The 22593-nt window shown below is 48.6% G+C and overlaps 1 protein-coding gene across 12 annotated transcripts in view; it reads right to left on the reverse strand.

The window, feature by feature from the left end:
• LOC135233218 (multiple C2 and transmembrane domain-containing protein 1-like) overlaps positions 1 to 22593 on the reverse strand; it is a 154133-nt gene that overhangs the window by 23985 nt on the left and 107555 nt on the right. For all 12 annotated transcript variants that reach the window (XM_064296534.1, XM_064296532.1, XM_064296531.1 and 9 more), the window contains 2 exons: positions 18147 to 18266; positions 4270 to 4326 (listed from right to left, as the gene is read on the reverse strand). In XM_064296534.1, coding sequence (XP_064152604.1) covers positions 4270 to 4326; positions 18147 to 18266 — 177 coding nt within the window. The remainder of the gene's footprint in view (positions 1 to 4269; positions 4327 to 18146; positions 18267 to 22593) is intronic.

The following is a 22593-nucleotide window of genomic DNA, read 5'->3' on the forward strand; positions in this document are numbered from 1 at the left end:
CCAGGGCTGCCGCGAACCCCTCCTCTGAGGGGGAGCCGTCGCGCGGGTGTGACCTCGCAGCCCCTCCCACCGCCGCCGCGCCTTCCCCTCCCGCTAGCCTCACAAGTACGACAAAACAAGGAAGCGGGCCCCGTCCGTGACGGGCGTGACGCGGGCCTGTCCGTGCCCGTAGGGGCCCGCAGGAGCGCCCGACGCACGGTGAAGACACGCTCGTCAAAATTTTGTTAGCGTCGTTAGCGCGTGACGCGCAGATGCGTCGAAACTTCGCCCAAGTGTTTGTTTTTGATGACAAACAGGTGTTTGTTTTTGTTTGTTCTTTTCTTCCCGTCCACCCCTCCATAGTTGGTGTTGTCGCTGTTGACGTTGGGGGCCGAGACGACAGGTTCTCGGGAGACGGGCCCGGCGCGTCCGCGCGAACGCCGTTTACCGCCATCGGCGTCGCCGCGCGGGTCACAAGCCTCTCTGACATGGGATAGGAGGGCCTACAGCAGAGGCCTGGTGTCATTCTGCTGTATTTAACACACCGTTAAAAAGGGTGGGCTAGGCAAGTAGGGGCCTTCTCCTTTAAACTTGCGTCCTGCCTGTTCGCACATTGTAAACTGGAGGGAAAGCTACTTAGCCGTAGCTCGAAGACGTCACGTTTGCCCGTTTCGCTAATTAGCTCATTTCACAGTTTCGTGAATTCAATATGACACTGAATAATGCCGAATTGTGTTCGTGCAGCAGACACTGAGATACGCTGGTCCACGGTTTTTTCATCCTGTCCAAGCCGCACAATGATAGTCACGCCATCTGTCATCCTCCACCACTCAAGGTAAAGCTCATTATAATCTAATATAAACATTTATGTATCCGGCGCTGAACACTTCGCAAAAACGTCCGCTACAGTTTCGAAAGGAGACTCAATCCCAGGCACCCACGTTTTAACCCTTTATGGTGTAAGGATCACAAATATGGAATTAGAATGTTTTTAACTGAAAATTCTAATGCCGATGTCAGAATCACTACTGGTAATTGAAAGCAATGGAGTTTCTATAACACTGACATAGAATTTTAAAAACAAACATTCCAAAAAAAACATTTCTTCAAAGGGTTAAGAAAACCACAACCATTTGTGCCAAAATGGAGCTTTAAGTTAATAAATCTCAGACTGGAAACCCCCAATTAGTTCCAAATAGTAAAGAGTGTGTTCAATCAAAGGCCTGCATGTCCAGGAGGGAAGGAAAGACAAGAACACTATCCATCTAGCGAGAGAGAGAGGGAGAAAAACGGAGGAGTCGGGTTCCATTACTCCTTCCTCCCTTCAGGTACCCACTCGAGTTTAACCACCGAGCCGTCCCCATCAATTAGCTTGGGCTCGGACTTTGATTTGGTGTAAGTGACTAACGCCTGCGTCGGCTCCAAAGAAAGACACTATTCGCAATCGCCCAACAATCTGCAAAGTGAAAACACGTGTTGGGGGGGGGGAGGTGGGGGGGGGCTTAGGAGGTGCCCGGGAGGGGTCCTCGTCCAATGAAAAACAGGTGCTCCGTTTTTGTGCCATGTAATCCCCCCCATTTAGCCCGGGGGCCCAAAGGTTACCCAGCTAATAGCTGCCCAGCGGCTCACGGGGGCAGAGTGAGGCAGCAGCCAAGGTTAAACATCTGGGACATATTGTGCACACTCGCAACACATGCTTCAGGTTCAATTAAAATGAGGCCTTGGCACATTTATTAATCTTTTTTTACTTTCATCTCATAAAAAGCCCCCACCCCCCCCCCCCCCCTGACCTGACCTTAATATTTCACAATCCCGGCAAACAGACGAGGTAACGAGTGCGGCGGGTCACCCCACTACCTGCGATCGAACCGCGAAAAAAGACAAATTTGTTCAGCCTTAAAACTCCATTTGTTGTGCACTTAACCAGGAATAAAGCATGAGGGGCGAGGGGGGTGGGGGGAGAAAGGGGGTGTCAGGAGAAAAAAGAAGGAAGATACACAGAGCGAGGGAGAGAGGGGGAGCGAGGGAGGAGGGAAGGCGAATGGGGAGGGGGGGAGTGTAGGGTGTTGGGTGAGAGATAGGAAAGGAAATGAAGAAAAATACAGTCCTTTTAACTTCCCCAACGGCTCGAATGAAACGCTAACAAGCGACCGCGGCGATAGATCAGAGCGCAGGAAGCCCGAGTCGGTGCATTGTAGTCTTTGTGGTCTCCCCCCGCCATTCGCCGGCTGCTCGGGTTCGACGCGCGGCAATAATGGGCCCCTCTTATGTGGAATAATAATCGGCCAGGGCCCGAATCTGATGGAGGGGCCTGGCAGGCGGAGGGCTGAGGCGGACCGACCCTCATTTGAATTTGAAAGTTGAAAAAACGCGCTTATGATAATCTCCGTCTTTTCAACCATCTGTTTTGTTAAAAATAAATAAATAAAATAAATAAATAAAATAAATAAAAAAATCACACACAGGGAGAATGAACTGCCCTGTTACAGAATTATTTCCCCCCGCCCGGCACGTCCTGCCGTTTTTCAGAAGGTGCGTACCTGTTAGTGATGGAACTTTTTCTCCCTAAGTGCTTGCAGAAGAGAGGATGTTAAACGTATACAAACTGTATGTACCGTTCGCTTTTTTTTAACCCTGTGATTCTCAAGACTGGCATGCCAATGGCAATCTCTGCTGCTCACGGAGCTTAAAGGAAGTCGACTTACAATATGGTCAGAAAACACCTTCGGTCGATACAAATCAGCTACCCCCGTTTCTTCTGCTAACGGCTGCGCAATTAAATGATCGTCTCAGCAAAAAACTGTTTGCTCGTTCTTCGACGTTATGACTTTGCCGTTTCTCTGTGTTACATTAGATAAAGTTTAGTGGGCTGTGTTCCCGTAAAACAAAATGCACTGGGAGGAACACTACAGCCCTTACACTGTAGTGCTGTAGACCCCACAAATCTTTAGATTTCACCCCCATATCCTCTGCTCCTCCCCCTTTCCCAGCATGCACCACAAACCCCTGTTATATGTGTGATACCACAGGTGAAAATGCACCTCATGAGTAAATACATTTTAGTAAGTGGTGGGGCACAGAAAATTTATAAAGATATTAAAGTAACTCTCTAAGGTGAAGGATCACAAAGATGAGATTAGAATGTCCTTAACTGAACATTCCAAAGCAGATGTAAAAATCACTACTGGTAATTGAAAGCAATGTAGTTCTAGTACACTGACTTACTGTAGATAGTAAAAAAAAAACATTCCAAAAAACCTACTCTTCACAGGGATAAAATGTTTCTCGACATGTGACAAAACGACTCTGCATAAACTGTAACTATAGCACAACATGTACCAGGTGCAGTGCTCCATTTGCACAATAAGATGTTCAGTATTAAATAAACTCTTACAGGACTGATGCGTACTCTGTTAGAGTTGAATTAACACTGGATATTTTACCGTGTGACCAGCGAGAATGCTGATGAGAGGTTTATAATAAGCTCTGCGGTTCTATTTTTCGTTTTTTATCTTGTGACCCTCGTCAGCCCCTCACTTGATCCACAGTCTGGGAACCCCTGCTCTGGAGAACCTCGTACATGGGCCAAATCGACCCTTTTTGGGATTACTGTAGACTTCCTTACGCCTCTTTTTGTTTTTGATGGTAAACACACTTGCTAATAATGCAAGGTGCTTTTCCGTCCATTCAGTGTTACCAATTCTACTTCAAAGACCAGGACCATATCATAACCCCAGCACCCACAAACATCAGCCCCAAGGGGTTTCTCTCTCAATAAGGGCTTTCTTCACTTTTGTCTGAGCTGAGAAAAAGATGGTTTATAAAAAAACTAATAAAATTAAATATCACTCTTCGACAGTGTGACCGCAAGCCGGTTCTAGAGCACGAGCGTTTATGTCGGACCAAAGCTTGTCCTCTGAGGACAACGTTACTGCAGCAGCACTTTTTTTTCCTCTAAGTGCTACCAACTTTGCGATTTTTGCGAGTGGAAGGATTCATTTCATTCTGGGAGGAAAGCAAGATCCCATTAAAAAAAAAATAAGGACAAAGGAAATATATTCACACACATTCACAAAAAAAAAAAAAAAAACCTGTTAGGAAAATGATGGCTGAAACTCACAGTGATGTTTTAGTCAGGTAGAGTGTAAAAAAGGGGTGGGTGTGTGTGTGTGTGTTTGGAGGGGAGAGAGAGGTGAGAAAGTGATTTAATTTGTCTGTTTTTTTCCCCCCCGTCTTTTGAAACAGTGTCATGTCTAAAAATGCCCGTCCCTTGGTGGTGGTGATAATTACCTTGTCATCTTTGTCAAACTCCTCCTCTGCGTCCTCCAGCAGATCCTCCAGTGCTTGCTGATGGGATGGCCGCAGCCAGAATGACAAAAAAAAAAGAGGGAGGAGGGGTGGGGGAGAGATTTAAAAGCAAAGCACCAATGACTGTCACAATTAAGATACTTTAAGCAAGTGTGCTTCATTGTCACTCTGGTAAGTTCCAGAAGCTTCAATCCCATGAAACTGCCCCTTTTATAAGTTAATAAATACTACAATACACAAAATGCATCTCCCAGGTGGTCGATACACAATGGTGATGATTGAGATCCCCCCCACCCACACACACACTTTAGAGACCGTAATAAAAGACACTACGTAAGTTCAATCCATCATTACTATTAAAATGTGTACTACAGTACCCCAGCATCCCTCTACGTGTGAATGAGATATTTTTGACTTGCAGCCTCCCCATTATCAGTTTCAGAGGGTTTTTTTTGATACCGCTTACTACAAGGAAGCGAGGATCTAAAAATGAAGTCTCATTTCGTTGCATCAAGCAAACGTACAAACGCAAAAAAGCACACACACAAAAAAGAAGAATGAACTCCTTTGCAGGTTTAAACTCACTCGCATAATGCTAAATGCAGAAACATTCAACTGGGAAAAACAAAAGAGAAAGTGAACAAAGCATACAGTATATTCAGGTCTCTGTTAAATAGAGCCTTCCCATTTATTTGTCAGGCAGATGTTTTGACTCATTCCCATTGTATAATTGTTTTGAAAAGGCGTATTTGTGCTGATACAGTTCACAATGAAGGATGCACTCGGCTGCCCTGTATGATTGCACCCAGTATTTGTGCATAAGCGTCACCTACAGCATTTTAGTGTAAGCATCACCTACAGCAGCTTAAAGCTTTAATAGATTCAATTGTTTATGGTGGACAAGTGCAGGTATGCAAACCTAGTGACATCAACAAAATAACCTGTATCCAAAGGTGGCATTTAAAATAGTCTTTAAGCACGCCCAAAGCAATAACAAACAAAGGCATCCTTTAACAGTCATTTGTTTAGGATCCACACATGAATACAGATTCCCTGGTTTAATAGGCATTCATAGATGAGTTACAGTAATCTTTGGGGATTTCTCTCATTGATTGATCTCACGGAGGTCATGCCAGGTTTGGGCTGTCGGTAATTACAATCTCGCATCGCCTCGTTTGCTAAGCAGAGAGCATCAGCCCTACTATTAAAAATCGGTCATCAAGCAATGTGTTGGCAAAAAAAAAAGGTTTATTTCCGTCAGTTGGATAGGTTCAGTTCCGCGGCTGCCAGTTCTCTGGAGGAAGGGTCACGGGCGGGGGGGGTTGGTTTGGCGTGTCTGTTCGCCGCTTCGGTTCCTGGAGGGGCTCTTGCCTTAACGCTTTTCCACTGCATGGTACCGGCTCAACTCGGCTGAAACTCTACTCGCTTTTGGTACCAGGTACTTCGTTTTCCATTGCAGACAGTACCCCCGTCAATGTAGCTGGTCGTCATTAGCGACGCCGCATGAAACGTGTTGCTCTGATCATCAGTGGTCTGCAGTGTTTTCACGTCACCTTTTGGTATCGCCTCAGCTTGCTTGGAACCTCAACAGAGGTAATACCAAAAAAGTACCAGGTACCCTCCACAACTTTCGCCCGATGGAAAACCAAAAAAGTCGAGTAGAGTCGAGTCGAGTCGAGCCGGTACCATGCGGTGGAAAAGCGGCTTTAGACCATAGGTCCAGGGGCTCCCACTGACACGTGCGCATCACATGATGGTGCTTACAAAATCAAAATCAGGCAAGGTCAAGAGTTCTAAAAACCCGACGTCTTTTTATTTTACAAAAAGTTTCGGAGATTTGTCACGAGCAAACAAAAGATTTTGTTCTTTAGTTCATTTATTTTTTTTTTTTAAAGAAGAATTGCCCTTGGAAAGCTGCTTATGCAAATGAGTTTTGCGGAGCAATGAGAGTTCAGGGCTGTTGCGTTATGTAGCACACTGCTTTGGGTAAACAGCCCTGGTGCTGCAGAAACTGCGCGTGCACGGGTCGATAGCACGGAGCGGCTCGGCGGCAGTCCGGACGCGGGCCGGCTCGTGAAAGGCTGCGTTTGGCGCGGCCCGGATAATTACCCCAAATTAAGCGCAGTTCAGCTCTCGCAGAGTGCCGCGGTCCGCACGGGGGGACGGCGCACACCGCAGCGGGCGAGAAAGCAGTCGATAACGTCCTCAATTTAGCGTTACCTTTTCTCTTTTTCGTCGCATCCCGTGTTTTAAATGCGCGAACTGCCTCCCCGCGGATGAAAAAAAAAAAGGGTAGAAAGGAAACAGAGAGGAGGTGTGGGATAATGTTTCTGATCTCCGTTCTGCTCTCGCCCGTGGAAAGTAGAGGGGGGTTGTTCAGGCTACGGGATAAGTGTGTCAAATTATGAAATGCACACAGCCGTGAATTATCAGCACGTCTGAAGCTTATCAGAGATAAATAAGTCATCGGAAAGCAGCATTTCATTACGTCCAGTAGCCTGCTGGAGTGCTCAGTTAATAGAAATCTCTCATTGATACTAATGCACCTTTAGTGCGTTACTGATCTTGTGTGTGTCTACTGCAGTTCGTCACATCGTCAGCGTTATGATCACAAAGCATTAGGAAAAAATTCTCAGGATTAAATCAACTCTAACAGAGACTGAAGAAATCAATAACGTGTTAATACAAAATCTGAATTTGCACATAAACAAGAAACCCCCTGCCGAACACAGTTTTTGGCAAAGGGGGTGAGACATAGGCAGTTTTGACAAAATTATTATCGGAGGGATCGACACAGCAAGTGTGTGATTCATATTCATAAGTCATACAGAAATACGCAGCGCATGACCACTGGGCATGTCTGAAATCAGTACATCATAAAATCACTAATTCTTTCGCAATCAACACTTGGCATCAACTTCGCCTAACAATTAAAAGCAAGAGAAATGTTTCGGTCTTCCCATTCGCAGCCTGGCAAGTGCAGCCACCACTACAGCAATCTGGCCAGGCAGTTTGTGAAGAAAAGGTGTGGCGCTCGCGTTTACATGCGAGTGAAAGCGAAGGGCAGACGTTGATGGAATACAGATTAAAACGTGCGCGTGCTCGTGCTCACTCCGCCGCACCAACTCCCAGACCGCCGTCTGAACTCTCTCTCTTTCGGACTGGAGTTCTGTTCGGCAGGAGCACAGGAGGAAGCTAGTCCCACCTGTGCGCCGTTACCCCTAACCTTAAGAATGACAGGACTGAAGCTCTCCTCCTCCCAAAACATCAAACTGTACTCTGTCTTTCACCCCTCCCCCACCCTCCCTCCCTCTCCCCTTCTCCCCACACCATCTCCATCTTTGAAGGAGAAACATTTTAGCCTCTCCAGCTGTTTGGGCATACACAGCTCTGCATGTTCTGTGTGGACCTGAGGCCCCAGAAAGAAGAGCTTGTCTTCGATAGTTTTTTTCCCCTCCAAAATACACATATCTGCCTGGGTGTCCCTAAGCAGGCTGTCAGAACCCAGAACCGGCACCGGAGGGATGGAGGAGGGTTTTGGTGTGTGTGTGGGGGGTGGGGGGGTGGGTTGCTGATCCCATCTGGAGACGGAGCACAACTTCTGGACTCAAACGGCAGAGAAGGGGCATCTGGGGGCAATGCTAGAGGCAAGCGGATGGGAGCGGTGGTGAAGGGAAGGTGGGCAACCTTCCCTCTGAGCTGGCAGACATCTTTCACACTAAACAAAACTGTGAAGGACTGGGAAGGGAGGTCCGAAAGCACAGGATGGCCTACAGGTGTGTGTGTGTGCGCGTGTGTGTGTGGGGGGGCCTTCATTAAGCAGAATTTCCCCAAGTAAAAAGGTAAATGCTGTGAGTTACTCCTGCCACCGTATTGACTATCAAACCCAGTAGTGACAGATGTGGAGATACAAATGCAAATGGAAGGTTGTTGCAAATTAAAGGCCAATGCTGAAATATCTGAAACCACTAAGCCATCATAAACCATCATTAACCTTCATAAACCACTAAAGCACTGGTTCTAGGCACCTATACACTCATTGAGAATATCGGAATCTATGAATATGCTAATTGCCAACGCTTGCTGCTGTGGTCCCAGGATATATAGCAGGCATGGCATCCATATTCAAAATCAATTTCTTCATGAAACCCATCGACTTCAGTATGATGTTCTGGAAGCAGTCATCTGTAAAATGTTCCCTCGATGCTGTCAGGTAATTTTCATAAACAAATTCCACTCATTTTTGTTTCAGAATGGGCTCTTTGATAATGAGTGAAACTGCGCAGTCTGCCACGTTCAACACACCAACTGTCACAACACTGTCACTAACTGGCCGGCTTTCTGTGTGCTAAGGTTTGTCTAATTTGCATATTTTTGCATACTGGACCATGATAGGTTTGATATATTTGTGATGTCACAAATATTGCTCATATGTGCACATTTCCAACTCATTTCAGGGGAGGATGGAAGAATGTGAAAAAGGTGCTATGGGGACAAGTTCTCTACAAAAATCAATCTGTATAGTGAAAGTCAAGCCTCTAAGAGGAGTTAACCATAAAAAACATGTATTTGGAGGGAGTCTATAAACTATGGGTAGGGACTATGGGTAGAGATCCAAAATATGGTTGTCGAAGGTGGGTCCCTAAATGAGCCTTTAGTCCACTAGGCTATGCTAGTATACGTATTTGAGGGGTACCAAAAATGTACTAAATATCTAGGTTGGGTCCTGGAGGGTGGGAGCACACAAAGATCGGTTTCTGGGGCACTGAGGAGACGAGGCGGAGCAAAGGAGGATGCATTTTGAGTATTGGGACACACCCAGAGAGAGAGTGTTTTGGTCATCCCGCCTCATAGCTCAACAGCGACCCCTCTGGTGGATCAGGCACCTGCAGCTGCTACGCTGCAGATCGGTTGTCCTTTAGCATGATTAACACACCAATCATGACTGGCTTTGGTCATGGACCTTACATCCCAGAGGGGAAGGGGGGGGGGGGGGCATCCCGCCAACTTTGGGAAAACATCTAATGGTCCCCCCACCCATTACCATGTTGTATTGGGTGGAACTGTTAGCGTCCCTCCCAAAAAAAATCCAGAAGGAAACGTCCTGTTTGTCGCCCCCAAAAAGTCGAATTGAGAAAGCTGAAACGACTGTGGCCGATTGTTACTGAGGGCTTGGGGGCCCGGTGGAGAGGCTAAACTGAAGCTGAGGCTGCTCCCCGCTCCTTCAGCCCAAAAGTTGTGCACCTGCTCCCCCCTCTCTCAACCACACGGTGAGGCGGGGAAAAAAGCAAAACAAACACGCTACGCCGACGACGGCGGAAAAACAACAACGGCAAATCGAGCGCCGACATCATTAACGAGACCGGCACGCGGTTCGCGACGATGAAACGACGCTGAACCCCACCCCCCCACCCCTCTCGCTCCCTCTCTGTCTCTGCTTTAAACAGCCGCTACAAGCTTGGGAGGGGGGGGTGGGGGGGGGGGGGATGGGGGGGGGAGCCTGGAGGCGCGGGGGAAATCAGCAGGGCCTGTAATGTTTCCCAGTTAAAAGTGACATGACCTTTTGATTTTGTCACCTGTCAAGCGACGCGGATGTCACGGGCTCCGAGGCAGAGGCGCGTCTTGCCGCCGCGCCGCAGATTTATTTTTCTCCCTGTGCCCCCCCCCCCTCCCCCGCCCCCAACCCAACCCCGCGCCCGCCGCCCCCATCGCCATCTCGCGGGCGGAGCGCGAGGCGACGGGAAACGCGGCGGCGCGAGAAGCCGACGCTCCTCCAGATTAAAAGCCCGACTTCCTCACCGCTCATCGTTATTCCGCGCCCGCCGTCGACCCGCCCGACTCCCGCGCACCTGTTTTTCACCGGGAGGGAGGGGCCGGGGAAAACGAGCTCGCCGCCGCCGCGCCCTAAATGAGCGTCGGATCTGAGGGCCTGACAAGGGCGCGCTTCAAAGCCGACTGATCCGGGACGCGCGGCGGCGGCGGCGGTTTTGTTTGGGTTGGCGGTCGGGCCTGACAGGTCCTCCCCCACAGCCCCCCACCCTGCCCCACCTTTGAGACGCAAACAACAACAACGGTAGCGCAGGTGACAAAAACAAAAATAATAAATCTAAAACAAAACACAAACACGCGGCATCATTTATTCATGAGGCCCTCTTAGAACGGTTCGCTTTTAAATTAGAAATCGGGGGGAAACCGAAACTTCGTTCAGCCATTTTGTTTCCAGCCGGGAGGCTGGGGGTAAAGCCCGCGCGGCGACGGGCGGAGCCGGCTTCCGAACGCTCGCGTAGCGGGACGAGGCCGTCGGGAGTCGCTGGCCGACCTCGTGCGACGCGTTAAAAACCCGACCGCAAAAAAAAAAAAAAAGTTAAGCCTGAAAATAATGTCAGCCGCTTCAAAAAGCGTTACAAGCCACGAGAAGCCAAAAATATTTGCGGAAAAAAAACCGCCCCCTCTCCTCATTCCGGAGTCGCGCCGCCTTGCTTAATAGACAGAGAGGTGGCGGCTCAGGGAATAAGACAGGCTCGCCTTTTTGATTGAGTTACCTCTGTTTGAAGCGTGTCAAACGACGCAGCCACTCAATATTTGCACTGCTCGGGAAAAGGACTCTCTCTCCATATTAATAACCAGTTTTGATGGTCTCCTACACTCCAGTGCCCTCGTGGTAAAATTAGATATTGATTGAATACACAAAAAGAATAAATATGAGCAAAAATGCAGGTTTGTTTGTTTGGGGAATGTGTATATATATATATAGATAGCTTGCCGACACCCCTGCAGTTCTTTGACTTTACAAGCCCCAGTCCGACATCTATCAATCATTACAGCCCATTTACAGTCAGACTCCCGCTAAGTTAATATGCGAGTTGTCATTCCCCCATGTGATCTTCGCGAGGGGCAGCTGGGTAATGGGCGGCCCGACATCCTTTCGCCGCACGCTACCATAGAAAAAAAAAAAAACACAAAACAAGTGCTCTACTTGACACAGCTGTTTTGTGTCAGAGTTTTTCCCGCCAGCAGGCGATTTCAATGCGGTCTCGCTCGCCGTTAGGCGGTCCAGCCCCTGATTTTTATCCACGCGAGTGGCCCCCTCTCCAGATAAGTGCTGCTTTTCTGAGCGTCGAAACGCTCTCCTAAACTCGGCTACCGTTCACAGGGCTAGCGCCGTCGGCCTCGGGTCGCTGCTCTCAACCGAAATTCCGCGCGGCCGAGGGCGGGCCCACGCTCACCGCCAAGGCGAAGGAGGAACGCGTTACCTGTGCGACGAGGTTCGCTTTATTTTTGTGTCGCGCCTGCCAGCAAGACAGACAAGACCGTTATGATTGAGCGAAGAAGATAAGGTGGAAAGAAATCAAAAACTTTGGGGGCTTTCATAAATGTACGGGCAAGCGGGAACTCTGAGGTGAAGTCAACTGCAGCCCACGACGATGGATTTGTCGGGGAAGAAGCATTAACGCTTCCCCTGCCTCGCTGCAAACATGGCGTCCGACTCAAATCGAATCTACAGCAGATTTGTCTCACTGTAAACCCAACATCAGGGATTTGAACATTCCAACGTAAAGCGAGAGATCAAAAATAAGGCCGTGGGACGTCCAAGATATCGTGCAAAACAAACAACAAAAAGAATCCTGACCGTTGCTTAGTATTTTCTGCGATCAATTCGAAACCAGCTCAGAGACGAGCCTTAATTCTCGCCTGGCTTTGGCAGAGCAGAAATAGGTATCTGAAATGTGTTCGGAGATCATTACGGCCCCTCTGCGCTCCGCTCGCTCTTCGGGCGCCGTTAGGAAGAGCTTTCCAGCGTAAACAGGCTTAATTGCGCGCCCGCCAGAGAGAGAGAGACGTCGGCGTGTTTCTCTAGCATGACAATCTCGGCTATAATTAACACCTTCACATCTGGTAAACTGTTTTCCGGGCCGCTGGCTCAGCTGCCGCGGTCTTCCAGGGGAGGCTCCGGGCCTTGCGGTTTTTTTCCCGTTCCAGCTGAGCTGTCTGACGCTCGACTGCGCCGACCGTACCCCCTAACCCCCCCCCCCCCCCCCCCACGACAGCCCGCCCCGGCACCACCAGCCACCCGCCCGCCCGCCCGCCCACCACCCTGACTGAACGTTTCCAGGTTCCAGACAAAGCGGCGATTGAGGGGTTTTTCGGGGGGGGGGGGGGGAGGCGGGGGGGTTTAACGGCGTGTCGGCAGGTGTGCGGACAGCCTGTCTGTGCCCCCCCCTCCCCGCCGACCCCCCCAGCCACCTCACGGACCCATGTCTGACAGTTAAAAATAACTGAAGAGAACCTTGTGCAGATTCGGCTGGATCCGGTCCAAAGGTTTCCCATTGTAACAGGCACCTTGGGTGGTGGTAACATGAGAAAAAAAAACCCAGGGAACGAGTTTGGTTGGACATACCGAGCATGCATTAATAAGCCAGGTGAGGCTCCATTGGCTAGCTAGTTTTTGCCCTCAGAAGCATCTCTGGAACAGGGTGCTCTGGACCCTCCCCCCCCTTAGGTTTAGCACCCTATTGGTCCACCCTCCTCCTTACTAGCCGGGAGCCGATTGGCTCCACTTCCTGCAGTTCTTGAAGCCTCAGTTTTGCATTTAAATTCCGCAGCCAGTTTTACGTTTAAAAACATTAACGATAATGACGGCAAATGGATGAGCATAAAAACCTGAAATTGAGATACAGGATACTTAACTGCTGCAGAGATCCTTTTTGAGAGCCGTGAATTGTAAATGGTCCAAGGAGGCAGCTTTGGCTACTGTAGCGGGAAGAACCAATTAGCGCCAAGATAGGAACAGAAAACTAGGACCAATAAAAACATTAGCATTCAGAATCAGGGCCTCCAGCGTTTCCTCAGGTGCACTTTGGGACAAGTTGGACAAAGGAGTGACTGACCTGCATGCTCGGTGCCTCCAAACACACTTTCCCCAACACTAACACGTTGCCCCCCTTTTTTTTTTTCTTTTTTTGTGTTCTGGACTGCTTTTTCAAACGTTGTTGTAGTTCTTACACTTGTTTTGTAAATCCTTAAAAATCTATTTTTAAAAAGTTCACAAAAAATGAAAATTAAGCATGGTCTCATTTTGTAAATATGTTAACCCTTTGAAGAGTAGGTCTTTTGGAATTAAAAAAAAATTTAAATAAAAAAAGTCTGTGCTCTAGAGCATCAAGAATTGCTTCAGTTACCAGTTGTGATTGTTACATCCGCATTATAAAGTTCAGTTAAGAACATTCTAATCACAAATTTGTGATCGTACACATTAAAGGGTTAAATGCGAACTGCAAGACAAACTAAACTTTTCTTAGTGAACAGATCAAATAGCTGGCATTTAAATAGGGAAGATGATCTGTCAGTCATCGGTACACGTTTCTTGTTAAATTGTCAGCCTAGATGGGCTGAATGGCCTCTCTTTACCATTATGTATTCTTATGTTCTTATGTTCCCTCTGTTCTACACTGCCCTTTAGACACCCTGGTTTCAGTCTCCTTCTGCCATGTTAATCTAGCATTTAAAGATGCTAAAAACACACTTTGGCAATGACAAAAAAAACCCGTGACAGAGGGGTCTCCAGCCTGTTCGTGGGATGACGGGTGATCATCCAAGGAGTGAAAAAGAGAGTTTGGGGGTCAGTCCCGGGGTGAAAGTTGAGGGTAACCATCCCGTCAACTGACAGCAAAACAAAGTGCCTTAACGCGAGGGGCAAGCCTGGTCACAACAACAAACCCGCATGCTGAAACTATGTTCAGTTCCATCAAGGAATAAGGGTTCGAGATTTAAAGAAAGGAAAGAAACTGGCGCAAGCCGGTTTCTTTTGGGCAAATTCCCACCCGAGACTCTAAGCCGCCATTTTCTGTACGTTCAACCTTTATCGGACACACAATGGAGAGGTGGCTGTGCACAGATTCGGGCAGCGAATCGGGCTTTTCGCTAAAGACGGGAACCCGAGGAACCAAAATTCCCAAAGCGCAGAAGAGAGCGAAACGTAAACCGCTTCCCGCCATACGCGCCGCTCGACGGCGGGCTGAAAATGAAAAGGGAGGCAGCTGTCTGCGTGAGAAAATCAGGTTTCTTAGCGTAATTTATGCTTGTGCCACCGCACGAAATGCGCGGATGCTAATCTTCCTACGTCTTACAAAAAAAGCGTACGAAATTCGAGAAGAATGCGACACCCATCTCTGTCTCCGAAACTCGATCTGGAGCTGGGTCGAGTCTCTCGCGAACCGCGTCAGGTGACCGTGTCAGGTGACCGCGAGTGGCGTGTTCCGGCGTCCGCGGTAACGGGAATCTGAAATAACTGCTCACTTAGCTCTTTCGAGCAGGCACCTCAGGCCAGGCAATAAGTTACAAAAACAACATCCGGGACGTAACAATAGGGCCCCTATTATCTGTGTACGGGGGTAGTCTGCGCGCCGCGTCTGTTACCGCCATGATCAAGAGTTCCGTCTTCAGCTCCGGAGAACCGAAAAAGAAAAGAAAACAAAACACACACAAAAAAAAAAAGACGCTCTGAAACAACTTTTACTTTCCTCCGCAAGCAGACTTCATCAGAGATGCGTACATCACACGCCGAGAAAGCTCAGCTCAGCTCAATCCAATAAAAAAAAAAGAAGGAGATGCCATATGCCTGTCATGTACTTCCTAAATCACATGCGATGGAATGACAGAGATAAAAATAGGGAGAGAAACATTTCTGGGTTAAAATGCAACGGGGTGACCTCAAATGGGTGGAAATCAATCAACTCTGTTCAGGCACTAAACTTTAACAGGTTACTCTGTGATGTCCACAAAACTTCCCTCAATGTTTCCATGGAAATGCATCTAAATTCCTCCTCTGGAGTTCCAAATGAACTAACTTCCCTCCACCTTTTTTAATTACTCGGAAAAACAAGTCTCTCTTATCAGCTGAGCTGAAAATAATTCGGAGCAGACGTCCGGGATTGGTTTATTGAGTCAGAGAGCAAAACCGACAGCTTTGGCTGCCCCGAACAAGTCATCTGTTGTGGTTACAGTCGTCAAAATGCAGAACAATGGAGGGAGGGAAAGGGTGGAGAAAGAGAGAGAGATGCATCGCTGCCATGACGACAGCCCTCGCGGTCATGCGTTTATCGGACAGCCCCGGCTCGAACCCAAAACTTAAAACTTCAGCGCAGCAAAAACTGGACCCGCGGGTCGCCCGATTCCCCTTTCCCAGGAACCCCAAAACCAGCTTTATTACCTCTCTGACGTCAACAGACACAACACAAAAAAAGATCAATTTTACACAGTCAGAAAAGGCCTGAAATGTGCTAGCGGGCAATAATTACCCAGCAGCTTTCCAGAAATGTCTGCTCTTAGCCGAGGGAAATGCTCAATGGCACACTCGCAAGGCAAGCCAAGAACACCGAAAAGGAAATGTACATCGACGCACAATAAATATTTCCACAGTCTTTTTTTTTTTTACACGTTTCATGCGGCAAACGGTTAAATTCGATCGATTAGACGCAGGGCACAGGGAGGAATAAAAGCAAAAAAAAAAAGGGAACACGTTTTGCATTTCGGGTTTTTTTTTTTCGGCAAGCAATGTCTCCATCTACAGGAAGGAGTAAAAAAGTGTTAGGGGCTGCCGGGGCAAACCGATGTCCCGGGTGTTCGGGGCGAGAGGGGGGCTGGTGCACTGGGGAAGCAGGGCTACCCAACACCCCTCCGCACACAGCGCGCACCCCGGGTCCCATCAGCGCGCTACTGATCCGGCTGATCTCCACCCGCGTGACACACACACACCTGCGAAAACACACGGCGCTGAGAGGGCTTTCTGAGGAGACCCAACCGGCTCCCCCACGCACTGCTCCGCTTCAGCACGAAACCGGCGTCTGGGTCGAATGAACCTTTTCCGCGCGCGCGGCTAACCTTTGCTTCTTGTGCGTGCCGAATAGCACGTTCAGCTCCGGTCGAGTTAGCGGCGTTAGCGCACGCCATCGTTTGAAGTTTAAAGTCGGTAGTAACGGCGAACCCGCATTGCAGCAGTGCCCAATGGCTGTATCGGCGTAACAGCACCCATCATGCATTGCGACCTTCCATCTGACACACAAAAGTTGGAAGAGAGAGATGCACAGTAAGACACTCCACAAGGAGAAGAGTTGTGCAATCATGGAGTCTTGCCCACAGTGTGACAACAGCAGAAGAGAGGAGTGGGTCTTCTAAAAGATCCCTCTGCCACTTTCAGGGATGAATACTTGTATTGGGATCCGTACACTCAGAAAATGAACGCATCGTGCCGACACAAACTGCACTTCAACAAGCAAGAGTAAAGAGTGTAAAATCTACATGGTGATGTAGTATGCACCCTTTTCCAATATGGTGTGCTGTGCTATTTAACCAACACACATTGTAGAACTGACACACTCAAATAAATATGCTCCTTATATTACTTATCCACATATGCACCCATTTAGCAAACTTGCCTTAATTAAAATGCCATCCTGTTCTTTCTGTTAATTCCATTCTGGACTATTAGCTATTATTTACAATCAGTTATCCACATTGAATCATAATGGCTTCAGTGCATGCTATGCTACTAACTCAGAAATTGTTACGGGCTATTTATGAGCTGATCACGTTTATTAAACAAACTCAAAACTTTTAATTTCTATGCTTATCAATGCCTTCACAACCCGCATGTGCACAGAATTATTTTATTGATGTATTAAAGGTATTTTTCACGGGTATTTGGAAGCCGTACGTACCAGCCAGACTCTCTCCTCGCCAGGTTTAACTGTACTCACGTCTCATTTGAGAATACATTATTTCCATTCTGTTTCATAAAGATAATTTGTTATTTAAATTCAAAAAGGTGTGAAAAATTTCATTTTTGTTTCGCCCATTATCTCGCACAAATCAGGGGCCCGTTCTTTAACCGTGCGTTCATGAAAAATTAAGGCTCGTATTAAAAACAGTGGCGCTTAACTAGGATCCTTACACCCACCCAAAAAGGGTCTTATTAAAATTAATCAGGTTACTGTTCATGTTATAGCTTCAATTTCAGCTTAGTTTCCAACTCTCTCTATTTCAGGCTAGCGCTTCGGCGTGATTAAAAAAACATTAACTTCTGCGTGACACATCGTTTAACTGGAAAAAACGACAAAATAAACTACCAGGTAAGTGAGCCAGCGTTAAAGAACACCTTCGTGCGAGCGGCGTTGTTCAAGATGGGTTGAAGTTTAATACAAATCAAGTTTTCTTTAAAACAATATTAAAAAAATAACCCTGAAGAACAAAGCGCTGGAACATTTTTCATAAAGCCAAAAATAAATGCATCTAAAACACAGCCCCAGGAAGTGTGGTGTCAAACCATCACCTGCATGGCGTGCTTTGCATACTTAAAAATCCTAATAATATCCTTTGTTACTTGTAGTGTAATAGAGGGCCATCACCACTACTTCAGTAAGAGAAGATACCTTGATGATTAAGTTTCACGTTTGACTGCATTCTGCTGCTCTTGCTTAAAGTAAAATGACTACATTTAAATTAGTTCCCCCCCCCAGTTTCAATAACGTGGACAGCAGCAGTGTGGTTTAGATGCTTTTTCTTTTCATGGTAGTTTTAGCAAAGCTAACATGCCGCAGTGCGTTAGGACTGCAGAACTATTCACGTGACTTTTTAATACGTGAATTAGCTCTGCGATGAACACAGAAAGGGAAATGGTGGAAGAGAGAGATAAAACGATGTAAAAAAGAGAGAGAGAGAGAAAAAAGCCGAGCTGACTTTGGCGGTGACCGCTTGGCGCCTTCGGGAATGCGAGCGGAGGCGCTGCGCGAGCGGGGTCTACAGGGGGGGGCGTGCCTGGAGCGGGGTGTGCGGAGGGAGGCCAGCGCCGGGGGACAACTCACCACATCGCCCAGCCTGGTGTCCTTCCCCGAGGCAATCAGGATGTAGTTCCAGGCCAGAGGCAGCAGCAACACCAGCGGAATCATGTAGAGCTCAAAGTTCCACACCACCACAATAAAGAGCTGGGGGGGGAGGGGGGGAGAGAGGGAGAGAGAGATAGAGAGAGAGAGAGAGAGAGAGAGAGATGGGGGAGTGAAAGACAGAGAGATGAGAGAGAAAGAAGACAAAGAGAGAGAGAGAGACAATCTGTTAGACCCCAAACCCAGCTCTGCTCTTCCCTCAGCCCCCCCCCTGGTGTGGACAGCCTGGGGGTGGGGGGGGGTTAGGGGGGTCTTACATGGCAAATGAGGCATTTATGGCTGAAAAGATGACGTTGCGTGCACAACAACTCTCGTGCGAACCAGCCTACTGAAGCTACTCAACGACAACGACGACAGCCATTTCCGCGGGACAAACCCGTTCTTGTTCAGCGCTTGTATCTGCCATGTTCTCTTAACGCTGTCCAATTTCAGCTACAGAAAGCAGCTCAAAACCTACAGACAGCTTCCAGCGGCTGAAATCGCTGACCACAGCTGTCAGAACTTTGTGAAAGAAGAGTTACGGACAGGCTTCTTGGCCTTGTGGGCTCCACGTACATGCCCATCGCCCACAATCCCCTGCCCATCGCCGTGCCTGGGGGACAGGTGCTGCGGTACTGGGAGAATTTAGGCATTTGCCGGGACTCATTGTCTTGTGAGGAGAGGCAGTCCCCGTGGATGGGAACAGGATGACCACGGGCACCGCGAACACACCCCCGTCCCAGAAACTAACCACAGCAGCGCGTTGTGTGGTGTGGAGATAACATTCCAGTATGTTCTTCTCCCTGTAGCCTTATCCCCATCCTCCACCCCCCCCGCTTTTCACATGAAACCACCCCCCCGCTCCGAGACCCCCCTTCCAGACTAGCCCCCGGGGCTGCTTGCTCACACCCCCCCCAGACGAGTAACTGCACCGGGGGGGTGGAGGTAATGAGCGACTAGCTGCTGACGGACAATGCTACGCACGTCCACTCGGGCTGGGGGGGGTCGGAGGAGCCCAACGTCCCTCCTCAACCCCCCCACCCCCACCCCCAACCCGTCTCCCCCCCCGTAATCGTGTCTTGGGGTTTTATAAAAACACATTAAAAATTGATTTAAAAAATACAACAGCTGGTCGTTCTCCAATTTCCTCATGGGTAGAAAATGTTTCGTTTCTCGACGCGTTGCCCGCGCCTTTTCATTTGTGGACGCACTTTGCGGTTACTTTTGACTTAATTAGTCCCTGCGCCAGAGCAGATGAGTGCTACTTGAGGCACCGATCGGGGGGAAAACATGCAAATACAAATGTCACACCGATGGCACGCTCGCTATTTGTCTAATAGATGCATTACAATGCATATAATACTTTAATGGCTTTTAAAAAAAATACAAAACATTACGTGAGAGTGAACCTAACGCGTGTGTTCCTTCTATGTTTCGCATCACTCAAAATTTCACACGAACAGCATTTCAGTTCAGTTTTGTACGGAAATACAAAATCATAGAAAATATAAAAGGGATTCCCAATGTAAATAATCAGAAGCTGTGGAAATGTGTATTTTAAACCTGATAGCCATTAACAACTGCTAAATAATCTCATTTAAAAATAATAAAGCAGTAAACAAGATTAAAGTACCCTTTAATCATTTTTGAATAATTACATGGATTTACACTTAAACTAAATGCGGCCACTCAAAAATGCATTAATTAAATATTTCTCATACGACTCATTAGCAATAAGAAAATAAAACGTATCAATACCAGTACAGGAATTACATTTTAATCCTTTTTCAGCATTGTAGAAAATAACTAAATGCTGCATGTGCTGCCATGTAAATTATATCAGAATCTGACACTGATATTCCCATATCTCTGTTCAGTTGAGGCTTGTCAGGCGGCATATCCGTCCACCTGTACGGGAGAAGGACCGTGTTACACGGTCAGATAGCGGTAAGCCTTCCCCGAGCTTTAGACCGTGCTACCAATCGGAGGGGGGGGGGGCCCAGTGACCGCCCTTCCCCTCGCCCCCCAGGACTAATAAATCTCTTTAAATGGAGAAGCGGGGCAGGTGCGTCCTCCCAAAAGCGGCTATTGTTCGGGGGCTGCAATCCAAGCTGCGGTGTCTGCTAGCTCCCGGTCAGGGAGGACCACTCCGGCTCAACCCTCACCCCCCCCCCCACCCCACCTCCCCACCCCAACACAGGTGTGGCTTTGTGCGGCGGGGGGTGCCAGACACCTTCAACCGGGACACGGATCACTTTTCGGGAGCCCTGGGTTCACAGGCACTCAAGCTCAAATTCACGCGTACACACACACACACACACACACACACACACACACACACACACACGGTACACACATTGTACGGGATACCTATTCATGTGACGGAAAATAATCTCTCACTGACGGTAACTACATCTTCCTGTTTTTGTGCTTCACTTCAGCGTGGAAAAACCCCTGAGCTAGCAGAGACGGACACAAAGGCACAACATTCACAGCCTAAAGATTAGCTAAAAATGTACACCTGATGGAGAATTAACAATTAATGCGAGCGCACACAGCCATGCAGAAACACACACACACACACATGCACATCACCGTGTGTACACAAACAAAACAAAGACATAAATAATACATAATAAATGAAATGGGCACCGCATTTGCATAAACGCTTCCAGCAAAATATTTTATTCTAATGGGCATGTCCAGCACGGAGCTCCCGCCAAGCCGGCCGGCAAAACAACAGATTAGAGATTTTTAATAAAGGCTGCGTGGGACCGCGCGAAACGGATCTTCAATTATTCAGCGGCGTTTGCGCACGGACACGCTCGCCGGCTACTACGCCGGTCACCGCGAAACCGGCTTCACGCGGCGCAACTCAACAGCGTCGACGGCTCACGCGGCTCAGCCTCCCAGTACCAGTCTCACTGTGATTCAAGCACGAGCTACCGAAAGCAGACTTGCGATACTATTTATACGTTAAATGCAGCTCCCCGAAAACAACATCAAAATACACTTTACAACTTTTGAAAAAAAAAGAAAAAAAAATTTCACGCTGAATTGACGAGACTCTGGTAACATTCCGTTTATGTTCACTCAGATTGTCAACGGTTCAAGCACGGTGTAAAGCAGACTCGTGTATTGTGTGTCGTGCCATGTGAGGCTGTGTTGTTACGTCGGCTAAAACGTCAAAATCCGTTTACACTGTTGTTTAAAAGAATTTACGTGTTGGTACGAAAACTCTGGTAACATTCCGTTTTTATGTGTGTCAGCTACTGGTGTGTGCATGCGTGTGTACGTTTGTTCTGTGTGTAGTGTGTGTGTGTGGTGTATTTTGGGTGTGTGTGCTATGCGTTGACGTGTGTGTGTGCTGTGTGTGGTTGTGTGTTGTGTGTATGTGGGTGTGTGTGTGTATGCTGTGTAGTGGTGTCGTGTGTGTAGTGTGTCTGTGTGTGTGTGTATGTGGGTGTGTGTGTGTGTTTGTGCTGTGTAGTGTGTCTGTGTGTGGTGTGTTTTTGTGTGACCGTGCGTGCGCTCGTTGAGGACTTAACGCTGCCCCGTGCGCGGAATGCCGACACGAGCGTTCGCACTTTTCCGGAGTCGTCGTTTGAGTGCCGTAGCGCGCAATATCTGCGTTTGAACCTCTTTTTTTTCTTCCTTCTCTTTTTTTCCCGGAACGTTCCCCCCGCTGCTTTCCGTTTGTTTTCCTTTCCCTTTCGCCGGGGGATGTTTAACCTGTCGCCGTTCCTTCCTTTCCCTCGCCGTCTGTTTTCTCTTTCGCTCCGGGCCCCGGGCTTGATTGACGGGGGACGGAACCCTACACCCCGGCCCACCAGAGGTGAAACCCTCCTCTGGCGTTCGCGCGCCCCGCGGCTAGGGGGCTAGGGGCCGGGGCCCTGGGATTCGGGGGCCTTTCTCTCCAGCCGGGGGACCGTGTCACCCCCCCCCCTCTCCCGCCCACCCCCCACTGCAGACGGGAGGGAGATGGAGTGATAGGAGAAAGGGAGAGAGGGAAGAAAGAGCACGGAGGAAAGCGGAACCCCGCGCACATGCACGCGCTATTGTTGGTGCGCAGCCGGGTGGTCGCCATAGCGCCCACCGGCGGCTCAGAAGCCGCCGCCGTGGTGCGCCGCGGCTCCGTTACTCGGCCTCTGTCGGACGCCGCCGCCGCTTCCTCCCCCCCCCCCCGAACCCTCCCGCGAGGCGCCTGTTCCATAACCCGCTGAGAACCGCCGTAGAATCCCGCCACGGTGCTCAGATAACAACCTCACGCACTCAGGTCTCAGATACGTGCACTTGTGTGTGCTAGCACACACTCGCTCGCTAGCTAGCGCTCACCCACGCAAACACACACACTCAAAAGCCACGGCTCGGCTCACTCTCCCTCACACAC

Source organism: Anguilla rostrata, chromosome 10 (genome assembly GCF_018555375.3).
Source record: "Anguilla rostrata isolate EN2019 chromosome 10, ASM1855537v3, whole genome shotgun sequence".
Taxonomy (NCBI): Eukaryota; Metazoa; Chordata; class Actinopteri; order Anguilliformes; family Anguillidae; genus Anguilla; species Anguilla rostrata.